The sequence below is a fragment of the Chanodichthys erythropterus genome, chromosome 8 (assembly GCF_024489055.1).
Source record: "Chanodichthys erythropterus isolate Z2021 chromosome 8, ASM2448905v1, whole genome shotgun sequence".
In the NCBI taxonomy this organism is placed as follows: domain Eukaryota; kingdom Metazoa; phylum Chordata; class Actinopteri; order Cypriniformes; family Xenocyprididae; genus Chanodichthys; species Chanodichthys erythropterus.
This window is the reverse complement of record NC_090228.1, coordinates 3,391,923-3,403,645: the sequence shown is the minus strand read 5'-3', so window position 1 is coordinate 3,403,645 and position 11,723 is coordinate 3,391,923. Positions and strand designations below refer to the sequence as shown.

Sequence of the window (11,723 nt, the reverse complement as noted above, 5' to 3'; positions counted from 1 at the left end):
AAACAGAATCAAATCCCTTAATATACAATATTATTTCAATATGTAAGGTAACAACGTGGCTCACGTGAGTGCATTTACTCAGATGTAGAAAATTAACCATCTCCATAACAGATTGCAGCACACAGTTCTCATTTCTTGCTGTCAATTCTCAGCTCTTGACGTTTATCCGTCCTCAACAGCATCATTCCTTCAGTTTGTGATCCCATGTGATGATTTTAAAGCGCTTTGTGTGTACAGAAGTACATAAGAAAAGCACTACATAAATGCTTTATTCATTCACGCATCCAACTCCAATCATCTCATTATGCCTGACAGCCGTCACACACATGCCTTCCGCCAATCAAAACACCTTCACCTCCCTTCATTGCCCTAGTCAATCCTTCACTTTAAGCCATTTAGAGTTCTCCTTCAACTGTTCATCAATCCATCTGGCCGTCCATCCATCCCTTACATCGCTGGGAAAGGATTCATAAATCATGTTACTAAGTGTGCTGTCATTATTGTGTTAGGAGGACCACTATAATTCAAGGCTGATTCAGACATGCATTTTGTGGACACCGTATGGAAAATTGAGTGTTTTTAATTCATGCCATATTGGTCACTATGTTAAAAAAAAAAGCCTAGAGAAGATACAGGCCTAGGGTGTATCAGGATATACATCATGGTATAGTTTTCTATTATTGCATGGTAAATGCTGCCCATCCAACCAAACCTACACTGGAATACAATGATGTCTCAGCTAACGTCTTACACAGTTATGCCACATGGTAAACAGGAAAGCGATTTGTCAATTAAACCTTTAAGGGTCCATTATCATTTATTGATCGTCTTGTTTACAATCCAATAACATGATGCTATCAGCAGCTTTATAAACTCTCAAGCTCGACCCAATCACTGTCCAACTGCACCTCGTCAAATTTCTTGTAACACCATCTGAGGACAGAGTGCACTAGACAGAGACAGACTTCAAAACAAAGAAATCAGTTTAATTGCTTCTACAGTTTCAGGGCTGCATCCTGCTGTGTTTGAAAAAATATATATAACAGTAATCTAGCATGTATCATAAAACATTCTGTCAAAACCTATAGGCAAAAAGATTCTCTACCAGTGTAAGGCAGGTTGCCTAATGGGAGATTTGTTAGACAGCTTTCTACGCTGGATGCCAGAGAGCCACAGAGAACTGCACATACAGATAATGATATCAAATCAGACCTTGACTGTTCATGTTATACCTTGAGGGGGTGGAGGGAAGGCATAAAAGCTGAGCATCCTGAGAAAAAGGACAGGTGCTATTAGAGCAGTCTAACTGTCTCGTCTTGCACGGTGACGCTAATGCAAAGATGTCTCTTGTAATCCATTAGTTGGGTGAGACGAATCCAAATATGACCCTCACTTTGACATGATAAGTAATTCAATGGATGGAAAAAACATATTACTGAATCATATTGTGTCATGAAGAGAATAAGACTACACCAAAAGCTAGCGAGCTGCCATGTTTTCTACTGCCAACATAGGCCGCCACCTTTTAAGGCATCTCATAACCAATTGATTAACAGGGAGCAACTCAAAAATAGAGCTAGTCACGATAAGCACGCAAGAGAGAGTTGAACCACATTTGGTGACATTATCATGTTGCGCATTTCTTCAGAGTCACAGTGCATTTTGGGACTTCCGCAAAAGAACGATGCAATGATGCCTTAAAATTTGGCTAAAATTAGGTATCTTAGAAGGCAGCCAACGTTCACAATGGAAGTGGGCCTCTAATGTTTCAAGAGGCTGTCTAGCTAGGCAGCTCACTAAGTTTCAGAACAGAGCTTATATGTTTATGAGTAAAAAAAAAGAAACCGACAGAAATACTTTCTGTTGGTGGCCACAGCATAAAATTATGGCAGCGGTGAATGCCAAAATCAGCATGCCTTCCGTATGCGCAATGGGAAACTACTGTTCACCTGCATTGATTTAGCTTCATTTGAAAAGAATATGCAAATAGAAACCAGGAAAAAAGTACCTTGCTGATCTTCACTGGAATCTTTCCCACAGGGCCTGTACCTTAATAATGAAGACATGTGTTTACTAAGAGCACGCTCAATTTGCATTGCGCTATTCATCTGTCCTTATGACATCTAGGCAAATGCGTAAACAAAAGGTCAATAGAGTATGAGTCAACATGAATCTGATATTGCAGCCATTAAACCCAGGACTGAAAATAAGTTTTACATTTCAGATAATGCTCACAACCGCATGAATTCCAGACAATAATATGGCAGTGTTCTAAAATTACAATCAATTCAACACCCTCAAAGTCAACATGAAACACTGTCTCAACTCAGTTTACTTCTGAAATTTCTAGTGAAACAGGATATGCCACATGGAAAAAAACTGACAGACAGGTGTTAATTTAATTCAACAGGAATTGATTGGATCATGAAAGGTGCTCTCTATATGACAAGAGAGGGGATGAGGATGGAAGTCACCAATATGACCTGGAACATGTATTAAAATTTAAATGGGGTCACTTTTGATTTCCTGTCAACTTTAAGCTCTATGAGATTACTATAATGTACTCTGGTGACAATTGGAACTAAAGTAACTTGTAAACGCTATTCGGGTCAGACGTTAATCAAGAGGGGTTTTCAACGAAACAACCTATAATATCTCCAAAACAGGTCAGACAATTCCAGAACCAGTTTTAGACAGTCCTAGCACCTGCGTTGCAAACTCAGCAAAACATTTAGGACACAAGAACAGGGCTGACCTGGAAACAGTACAAGACTGTACTGATCCCATTTACCCAACAGTGGAGGATGCCATAGCACCTGAATATTTACCATTAGTGGCCTAAAAACAGAAACACAAAATGCAACATTGCCAAATGCTCAGACAACTGAATCCTATATGAAAAACAGCCATGCCTTCAGACATAAAAGTTACATTCTTAAAATAAAGATTTTTTATTGGCATCTATGGTTCCATGAAGAACCTTTAACTTCCATGGATCCTTCCCACTCCACAGGCTTTTGCATAGGAGGAAAGTTTTTGTAGTTCTATAACTATTGGTGGAAGAACTCGCTTTTTGGGATGTTCGCACTGCAGGAACTGGGAACAATTTCAACTTTGGTTCAACTTTCGGACACGGAGTGAAGGGCTAGAAGGGCTGACACTTTTGCACAGTTTGTGCTTGCCGTTTAATAATCATTTGACACTTAGCTAACTGCCCACTCCAGTAGCAATTAAAAGATTTATCTTGAACTCTGTCATGGAAACAATGTATAAACCTTAATAAAAACAATTTAATAATAAATTAAAAAAGAATTTATACCCGTCTGATATTACGCTGTACCCACATTGGTCCAGGGGTTGGGAAAATGGATGGATGGACGGATAATTCAGCTGCGGGCGCCATCTTCTGGCTAAACGTGACCCCCTCAGTGCATTATGGGAATTCTCTAGCCATTGAGTGTATATCAGTTGTACACTAATTTTTGCAGTGCATTATGGGATTGAATGAGTGCACTTGATAATGTCTGCTATGGTTTTGGACACCACTACAAATGTCTATCCCCTTAAATGGTGCCCTGTTTAAGGGAATACAGTGTGATTTCGAACACAGCCAGAGTAGGTTCTAATCTAGCACAATAAGTACCACCAATGACATAAATGTACATTGATTGGCCGAATGCATGCAAAACACATTCACTTTCTTTGTTTAACTTTGTAATAACATATTGGATAGGACTGTTAAACAGATCATAAACGAATGAAGATGGAGAATCAGAGCGCTGTATGCTCAGGCTCTGGCATCAAAATAAAAGTCCCGCACAACATCCAGAGCGTCAGGACTTAAGTGACGGCGTATGTCACTTCAGAGTTCCAATTGGCGGTGCGAATACAACCAGGAAAATGGCCCTTGGGTAAAATATAGACCTTCCTGGTGGCTAGTTCCTATAACTACCTGGCATGAAAGCCCCTAAAAGGTTCTTTATGGTAGAAAAAGGTTCTTGGATTTTTAGAAAGTTCTTTTTTAAGAATTGTTCACTGAAAGTTCTTTACGAAACCAAAAGTGGTTCTTCTATGGCATCCCTTTGAAATCCCCCTTTTGGAACCTTTATTTTTCAAAGTGTATCACCAACTAGGTAAAGGTTGCCACTCATGCAGTGCACTCCCTCATGACCGAGTAAACATTTTGAAGGACGCGAGGGACGAGTGAAGCAGACACTTGTCGTGATTGGTCACTCACCCAGCTCGTTGAGGCTCTGGGCAGCTTTAGTGATCTCTCTGCTGCCCCCTTGCAGTTGCCCCTGCAGTCGTTTGCTCAGGTACAGGATGCGAATAATCCTTCTCAACAGGTCACACGCCACCTGCCAGACAGAATAAGATAAGGCATTCCTGTGTTGATTAAATAACGATGACTTCTAGGCCTATCATAAACAGCACAAGCAAATATCAATGATAAGGTAATGATAATGATGTCCACATTATGATAAAGTGAAAATGTACCATGGTAGCCATAGTTTCCATGATATAGATTGTACCTACAGTACAATAAAACTGAAAACCTGGTATTAGAGACCAATAATTATTGTTATGGTATTAATACCCCTTGTCACACAGACATGAAGGAAGAATAGTGTTTCTTGTTAAGAAGTATGCTTACAGTTTTCATCTGGCTATCTTAAAATTAATTAGATTTCAATTGAAGGAGGAACCTGACCTATGCATAAAGACCACTTAATTCACCTGTAGGGTAATAGTGTAATTTGTTTCACACAAATCTTTGTTAATATACTCAGAATAAGTGGCGCTTTAATAATCTGTCTTTTATCAAGGAGAAAGATGTGCATTATCTCGCAGGGTTTTTTTAGGACTAGAATAGCATATCAGTTACAGTAAATGTCAATGGATTTCACACACATACAAACACTATAAACAGGCATGAATAAGCTATTGATTCACACCATAACAGCCAACACACACTAACAATAAACTCTTATAAGCTAGTACATTTGTCCTCAAAACATGAAACTAAGCCACATGTTCAGTATAGTATGACAATCATGCCTGGGGCAGACAGCAGGCAAATGAAGGACTCTGAGAGGTCAGACTTTTTTGTGTTTCAGTAAAAAGGTGCAGCTGAACTGTCCCAAAGGTATGTGCATCTTATTTTGTGTGTGCCTGAGTCTGATTGCTTTGTCCCGGGGTGACACAGTGTCAGATACTGTGCCCAAAAATTTTTAAAAGGAAAACGGGAAAAAATGCAGCTGTGCCCCCATCGTCAGGTCTGGTCTTATTCTTATGAGGAATAAAAATAAATGAAAATCTGTTGCTAAAGGCAAGGACAGGACAGACCCAGACACAAAGACAACATGAAATGAACAGTGTGAGCCATCAGATAGTCAAATACAAAAATAAAATATTGTGTAGGGGGTCACGCATATTATTTTTAGAAAAATGCATGAGCAATAATAACAGTAATGCATGCCTCTGCAATTTATTCAACATTCATGCTTTTTTCTCATCTAATGAAATAATCGCTTAAAGTTCTACTCAAAAATAAATCAAATTCAAAAAAAATTTGCACTAGTTTTACATGCATGTCTATGTATTTATGTTTGCATATGATACAGTTTGTATAAATTGCCAGTTAATTCCCTTTCATTCCCGTTAAGTTTCCAACTTGGAATATTTCCAAACTTCCCCAGCTTAACTTCCCATGGAAAGTGTCTGGAAAGTTTCCTGAAATTTACCAGAAATTTTCCACACCTTTGCAACCCCAATTCTGACACAGAATAGTTTTTCATTGCAATGTATTCTTTTATAAATGACAACTTGCCCCACGATCAACAAACTGTAACCTTTTTTCCTGGGCAATGACATTGATGTAACTTCTGTAATCAATATTCATTTGGGGTTTTTTGTAGGTATGTGCATTATTGTGCAATTTTTTTTTTTTAAATGTTAAACAATGTACATCCAGAGAAATACTAAATATGACAACATGCCCTGGTCTCCTTTAAAAACATATTCATGACAGCTGCATGCAAAGAATGATCAAACCACTGACAGATCATTGTTGAATTTGTGAAAATGCAATGCTGATGAGCAAACACAAATATGCAAATGCATATCTACAGTTCTATAAAGCCACACAAGAAAAGGGGCAGAAAGAGGTTTTGAGAGTAACCACTGCGACCTTTCCCTGGCTGTATTTCATTCATATTTAATAACAATTCCCCAAAGCCAATAAAAAACCAGGACCAAAGACCCTGTAAATCCACAAGATGTGTCGAGCAGGACACTTCTGTTCACCTGGCTGTGGGTAATCACGTGTGTGACTGATAAAGTGTGAGAGAGACCCTTCCTTTCTGGGCCAAAATGGACTTTTATTGATTTTTTCCTGCAGGCTTGAAGCTTCACTCATGATGACATCATGTGAAGTTATTGTAAAAAGGCTGCATAAAGATTGTAAAATATTAAACACTGCACAAAAAATATTAGTTTTATATTCCTCTGAGAAAACAAACAAATGAATTTTAGAAGGACATGAGATTGAGTAAATAATTACTATACTATTTACACCCTTTAAAAGATTTTGACAGACAAAATTTTATTTTTTTTAATGTGGTAAAATATTTTGAAAAATCTATTTTTTACTATTACTATTATTTTTATTATTCTTTTGGATGTGATAATCACAAATCAATTTTCAAAAACATCTATTCCCCCAGAATGATTTTCTTTTTGTTTGTTTGCATTTCTCTTTCCCCCCCATTGTCGGGTGTATTACAGAATCTGTCTTGACTGCAAACAATTATGAAGGCAGGGCTGTATCTATCTCAGATGTTGAGCCAATAAACATGGAAATCAAGCCTTTGGAAAAAAAGCACACAGTGTTTGCATAGCAGGACAATGAAGAAATAACAGTTTTGCAGAATGCAAATCTCTGTCTGTTTGGAATATCCAGAGATAGAGAGATGACAGAAGCAGATAGTGCAGATGTAAAATTAAAGGAAAAAACAAACAAAACACCTGCAAGCGTGCAAGCTGGGATGTCCGTGCCACAATCTTATTGTAAGGGTCAACGATTTTGGTCCTTATCCTAGAATGGAAAGAGAAATGGGTTAATAAAATACTACTTTTTTTTTTTTTTTTTTTAAATATACAGAGCACAAACTGCAGGGTCATTTTCTGATGTGTGTTAATCATGCACCACCTTTTGAAAACACAGACCATTTTAATGCCTTTAATGGTGTCATTTACCTGTCCACAGCACTCTGGAGAGCTGCGATTCTGGTCTGCATCATTTGTAAGACACCTGTGTGGAAGCAAAAACACCCATAATTCCTATGCTCAGATAGAGTGCACTGTGTGAGAATTTGAGATGTGACCAGGGATCCCCCTGGAGGACAGCTGTAAAATTGCATGCACATTCAAATTCATGGGTGTTCCAAGTAATTTTTTATGTTAAAAAACGTCACAGTATCCCAGATTATATTGCTAAGGCAACTATAGGTAACCCTGATTTCCCAGTTTGTCCAAACTATGACAGACAACACACTGCAACTTCTATATGTACTTTTGGAATACTTCAATTGCATTTTTTATATGCTTGTATGAAATGCTCATTTGAAATTACAAACAAATCATGGCAAACATCCAGGTAAAAATGCATTTTAAAATCACCATGAATTCAGAATTGACAATTCTTAATTTCTATGGAACATTGTAGTACTTACTATAAAATATTTATCTGTGCACATCCATTTTTTTTAAATTCACATGCCCTTATAATCTTTCATCAAAATAACTCTTCTTTACTCTGATGATGTGTACTGGCATGAGGGCGGGGCAACCCGTCACTCACATGAGATCCACCAACCACAACCATCCATTCAATTCCACACAGACAAAATAAAGTCCCGCCCTACATTTTTACTTCTTCCAGCAGCCGTTTCTCTTGGATATACTGTACGTCACAATAGGTAAGAAAAGACCATCACAACTTTCCGGCTTTAAACTTATATTACATACACCCAACTGATGATGAGATCTAAAATTTGAAGCAGGCAGTGAAACATTACCTTCAAGAGACTCCATCCCTGTTGCCTGAGCTAGTAGATCCTCATGTCTGGCCACTACCTGCAATCAAAAAGAAGATATATGATCATTTTCTAATTAGTATTTTTCAGTGCTTAGAACATTTCTATAAAGGATTAGTGCACTTTCTAACTTCATGGACATGACCTCAACACAGATCATCTTGCTAGATCTGTCTGCTGCTTTTGACACCGTTAACGACCAGATCCTGCTGTCAACCCTCATGAGAAAATGCATCCCAGGAACTGCTCTCCAGTGCTCCAAGTCTTACCTCTCAGGTAGGTCCTTCAGGGGTGTCTTGGAGGGGTGAGGTGTCTAAGTCGCAAAATCTAGCTACTGGGGTGCCTCAGGGCTCAGTGTTTGGACCATTTCTCTTCTCTATCTACATGACATTCAGCTGCCATTCAGGCTTTTCCTATCACTGCGATTCTGATGATACACAACTCTACCTCTCATTCCAGCCAGATGATCCAACAGTAGCTGCTTGCATTACAGACATTTCTTGCTGAATGAAGGACCATCACCTCCAACTCAGCCTTGCCAACCTTGTGGTCTCAGCCAACCCAACACTTCATCAAAACTTCTCCATTCATCTAGGTTCATCAACCATAACTCCATCCAGGACAGCCAAACTTTACAGACCACATTCCTAGAACTTCCCGATCCTGCAGATTCACCTTGTACAACATTAGGAGCATGTATCAGAGCATGCTACACAACTCCTTGTCCAAGCACTTGTTCTATCCAGACTAGACTATTGTAATGTTCTCTGGCAGGCCTTCTGTCAAACCTTTGCAACTGATCCAGAATGCAACAGCAAGAGTAGTCTTTAACGAGGCGAAGAGAGCCATACCTCACTTCATAAACTTGCAATGATTGCCAATTGACCCTTCGCCGGGAGTTTGATTGACAAGCGAACTAACCAATCAGAACGCTGAATCCGACAAAGCAGTCAGAAGTTAGAAGATTAACCTTGGTGGACTTAAACTTGAAAAATGGTGTGTATTAATGTCTTTCTGTGTTTGAAACAACATTCCTTCTGATGTTCATTCATGTTTATTTGATGCTATAAATGGACTAGTAGGAAGAGACGATCGGTACACAAGCCTCTTGAGCTGAGACGCTACAGCAATCTGTCACGACACATTAAAGAGTCACAAAATGTTTTTTATTGTTTGAATTTCTTAAAAAAAACTACACAGTTTGAAAGCTGGGACTTTTTTCATATCATAAGTAACCTGCTCTGTCTTGTCTGTCAATGTGTTGTCAGTTTCCTCTTTGCTCTGCGATGTATTTTTCACTGTGTGGCGTGACAGCACCACGGCTTGCCGGACAAAGCAACAGTAACTAAGGGGGGCGGGTCTTTGTGAAGGGTCAATTGCTGCTCACATCAAATTCAAGATACTGATGTTTGCCTACAGAACAACCACTGCTCTGCACCCCTACACCTAAGGTAGGTCCTACAGGGTGTCTAATGTGTCTAAGTTGCAATATATAGCTACTGGGGTGCCTCAGGGCTCAGTGTTTGGACCGCTTCTCTTCTCCATCTACACATCACTAGGATCTCTCTTTCAGAAACATGGCTTCTCTTATCACTGCTATGCTTATGACACACAATACAAGATGATCTGACGGTAGCTGCTCAGACATTTCTTACTGGATGAAGGACCACCTACACCTAAACTCACTTCTTCAGACGTATGTGCCCTCCAGAAGCTTGCGTTCTGAAGGAGAACCCAAAGAGGCACAAAATGACTTTCCCGGACCTTTACTTTCACTGTTCCCTGCCGGTGGAATGACCTGCCTAACTCAACATGAGCAGCTGAGTCTTTAGCCATTTTCAAGAAACGGCTGAAGACGCATCTTTTTCGTCATCACTTGACGAACACTTACTATTCTATATATTTGTTAAAAAAAACCTTGTTACATATTCAGCGCTAAACTAACTGGGACTAATCACAGCACTTGCATATTGTTGCCCTATAGAGGGTATGCATCGACGTCATTTCCCGCCGGAACGCACTCCATCAGCTGGACTGAGTGGCAAAAGAACCTGCTGCGTGACTGGATTTAATAGGGGAAACTGCGAAAACGCGAGTAAAACTAATGATTACACTAAAGGTTGGGCATGAAAGTGTTCCTCATGACATTGATATCCATGGATACTGACATGCAGCCTGGAGTTGTGTTTCCTGACATTTATATGTGCCTTATTTCGATGCTAGGGAAACACACAAAGAAAATCTGCCTGTGAATGCTTTATATAAATACAACATAGGTAGGTGTAAATCGGATTGATCACTTATGTTATATAATGTTATATATATCGTCCAGTTCTAAAACTTGTATAGCTTTTGTCAGTGTTTATTTAAAAACACCCAATAATGCAGAATATAAGATGGTAAATATTTAATTGATGAGTTGTCAACACAATATATACGGTATGATTTTACCCCCAAATCCAACATTTTGACACAAAATGATAAGTGCAAATGCATGTTTCTCTGCTGGAGTCCAGCTGTTTCTGTGAATTGCAGCGATCCATTTGCTTCTCTTTTCTGTAGCTTTCGGCAGTCTTTAAATATATGCCTCAGGTTTTGTGTCAAAGCTATTTGTACAGTCAGTCGCAAAGCTCTTTCCCATTTTGGATGTGTTTTTCGCAGCATTCACGCTGAAAACCAATGCTGCCGCTCAGTCTTTTGCCACTCAGTGGGCGTGAGCGCAGTCTTAACGGCAGACGTGCATACCCTCTATTGTTGGTTTGATTGCGTCTATTGTTCCCCATTTGTAAGTTGCTTTGGACAAAAGTGTCTGCTAGATGATTAAATGTAAATTGTATAATTTAGGGATTTTGTCACTAGATTTAGTGACTTCCCCACCCCCTTTTTAGACATTTTTTCAAGAGTTTAGGGACAAATTTAGTAACTTCCTGGACAAACCTTATCTAGATTCTTATTTATTTTGCCCACTGATCTCTATTCATATTTATATCTAGTGACATTTGCTTGTTGATTGTGACAGGTGTGACTCACCTGGCAGTGCAGCTCTTTGTCCAGCTGACTGATGCCCTCTGCCAGCTTTGCCAGCTGCTCTGCAATGACAGCATGATGAATGGCTTGAGCTGTGTATGTCTTCACGTCGAATTCCTCTTTAAGGAAATCGCTATAGCACTCTGGAAGGAAAAGAATCAGGATGTATGAAACACATGAGATCGCATTACCTGCATTGCAGTACACTGAATGTGTGCTACTGTGCTAGCTAAAGGTGTCGATCAAGATAATCAATCTGCCTAGCCACCCTAAAAACACATGCACAGATCAGATCTAAAATAGAAATCATATTAAAAGAAGATTACCATCTTTCAGAAGTGAATTCGCTGTTGATTCCGGATTAGCCTCCATCGTTGCCACTTCATCAGTGACGTGCAATTCCTGCGTCAAAACATGAATGGAGAGCAACGGCGATGGGAGGTAATGAATATTAATTAGCTGTACTGACGTAGCATTCATTAAAAATTCTCAGACGAACACAATATTATTGTAATACTGATTTAATTCATTTTATAAACATGTTCGAGGTACTTTATTAATGTATGTCATAATCTATCGTATTATAATTTGAAATAAATA

The 11,723-nt window shown here is 39.0% G+C and overlaps 1 protein-coding gene across 1 annotated transcript in view; it reads right to left on the bottom strand.

The window, feature by feature from the left end:
* The window catches only part of cog5 (component of oligomeric golgi complex 5), a 76,623-nt gene extending 65,076 nt beyond the window's left edge, over positions 1-11,547 (bottom strand). Inside the window, exons 1-6 of the mRNA XM_067391458.1 lie at positions 11,450-11,547; positions 11,127-11,266; positions 8,079-8,136; positions 7,258-7,312; positions 7,027-7,096; positions 4,238-4,358 (exon numbers count right to left, since the gene is read on the bottom strand). Of these exons, the coding sequence (XP_067247559.1) occupies positions 4,238-4,358; positions 7,027-7,096; positions 7,258-7,312; positions 8,079-8,136; positions 11,127-11,266; positions 11,450-11,495 (490 nt within the window). The 5' untranslated portion in view covers positions 11,496-11,547. The remainder of the gene's footprint in view (positions 1-4,237; positions 4,359-7,026; positions 7,097-7,257; positions 7,313-8,078; positions 8,137-11,126; positions 11,267-11,449) is intronic.
* Between the last annotated feature and the right edge of the window lie 176 nt (positions 11,548-11,723).